At 43.4% G+C, this 1,757-nt stretch overlaps 1 protein-coding gene across 1 annotated transcript; it reads left to right on the forward strand.

Moving 5' to 3' along the window:
• The first annotated feature begins 494 nt into the window (after positions 1-494).
• Positions 495-1,536, forward strand: LOC131162785 (uncharacterized). The gene is made up of 2 exons (XM_058119385.1): positions 495-815; positions 901-1,536. The coding sequence occupies exons 1-2, from the start codon at positions 495-497 to the stop codon at positions 1,534-1,536; spliced, it is 957 nt and encodes a 318-aa protein (XP_057975368.1).
• The last annotated feature ends 221 nt before the right edge of the window (positions 1,537-1,757 follow it).

Below are 1,757 nucleotides of genomic sequence, written 5' to 3' on the forward strand. Positions count from 1 at the left end.
TTGGGAAGTTAAAATAAGAATTAAGGGTTTTTTTCTGCAGTTTGGAAGTAGGATTTCCGTAAAGGTTTCTATGTCTTTCTTGTAGTGACGATTTCAGGAAAATCATAATAAACTATTGTCGGGTTGCGTTTCTAAATTGCTGGACTGGGTCTTAAATTGAGAATAAGGACATCAGGTTAATTGATGATATGAGATTTTAGTTAGATAAATATATTAATTATGTTATGAAGATAGGGTCAGATTATTGACCTTGGGGGTAGTAGTGCTTATGCTAGTGCTATGGTGCAGGGTCCTCTAGTATGGCCGGTGGTGATTCACACGCAATTCCGTGTAGTGTAGCTTGGCATGTTATGACTAAGATTGCACAGTGCTCTAGGGAGTAGGGAGGCCCATCATTAAACCATGGTTGTACTATAGAGTGGTTCACCAAAATGAAGCCTCTAACTTTTTCAAGGAGTACAGACCCGACTGCGGCAGAAAACTGAGTGTAAGAAATGGAAAAGATACAGACTGTACTACACTGCACCGATGAGCAGAGAGTATTATATGCCACCTACAGACTGATAGGGGAGGCTGAACGTTGGTGGTCTGCTGTGAGACTCCTGGAGGAGCAGAGTCTGGTACTTGTAACTCTGACCTGGAGCTGGTTTACAAAGTTATTCTTCGATCAATATATTCCTGCCACCACTAGAGAAGAAAAGGTAGAGGAATTCTTGAACCTGACCCAGAGGCATTGGATAGTCCAACAATATGCAGCAAAATTTATTGAACTGTCCCGTTTTGCCCCGTACATTGTTTATGATGAGGCAAAGAAGGTAAGAAAATTTGAGAGAAGTTTGAGGTAGGAAATTTATGAACAAGTGGCAGTGTTGAAAGTATAGTATTTCATAGAGCTAGTAGACAGGGCCACCGTGGTGGAAGCAAGCAAGCATAGGGGTGCTGAGGTGTAGGACCAAAGGAAGAGATCCACACCTCCTGGATCTCAGGTGGGTTCTAGCCGAGGCCCATGGAGGAGAGGTGGATACAGCAGAGGATAGAGGTAGGAAATGGGGAGTCGTGAGATGCATGGCGAGTAGACTTATCTCGTTTGCCCTGATTACGGTAAAAGACACATGGGAGAGTGTCGAGTGTCGAGTGGGGAGAAATGTTTGCTACCAATGTGGTGGACCGAGTCATTTGGCACGACATTGTCATGCACAATGGAGTAATGCTCTCGTTCCCAGACCATTCCAAGGAAATATCCAGGTGCCCCGAGGAGGCCAGCAAAGGAACATAACCCTGACGAGAGTTTATGCGTTAATACCAAGAGATGCTAAGGCAGCTGGCGATGTAGTGACAGGCACATTTAATACGCTTTTAATTAAAGCTATTGTTCTATTTGATTCAAGGGCCACACACTCGTTCATGTCTATGGGCTACGTTAAATTATGTAGGGTAGAAACTCAACTATTAGATATCGAGTTATCAGTAGCTACACCAACAGGATCACTAGTGGGGTGTCGAAGGGTACTCAAAGGCTATCCAGTTGATATTTAGGGGAGAGTATTACTAACCAATTTAGTAGTTTTAGACATGCATGGGTTTGATATGATTTTGGGAATGGACTGGTTAGCTACTAATTATGTCAGCATCGACTGTCATTTCAAAGAGGTAATATTCAGGCCTCTTGGAGAGCAGGAGTTTAAATTTTTGGGGTCTCGCATGCACTCCTCACCACAATTAGTGTCAGCCATTCAAGCGAGGAGGCTACTCCTAGA

The sequence above is a fragment of the Malania oleifera genome, chromosome 8 (assembly GCF_029873635.1).
Source record: "Malania oleifera isolate guangnan ecotype guangnan chromosome 8, ASM2987363v1, whole genome shotgun sequence".
NCBI lineage: Eukaryota > Viridiplantae > Streptophyta > Magnoliopsida > Santalales > Ximeniaceae > Malania > Malania oleifera.

Excerpts from the sequence above, each read along its gene's own strand:
- LOC131162785 (XM_058119385.1), top strand. The coding sequence starts at position 495 with ATGGAAAAGATACAGACTGTACTACACTGCACCGATGAGCAGAGAGTA. Across the intron at positions 816-900 it reads TTTATGATGAGGCAAAGAAG|ACAGGGCCACCGTGGTGGAA; the intron begins GTAAGAAAATTT and ends TAGAGCTAGTAG.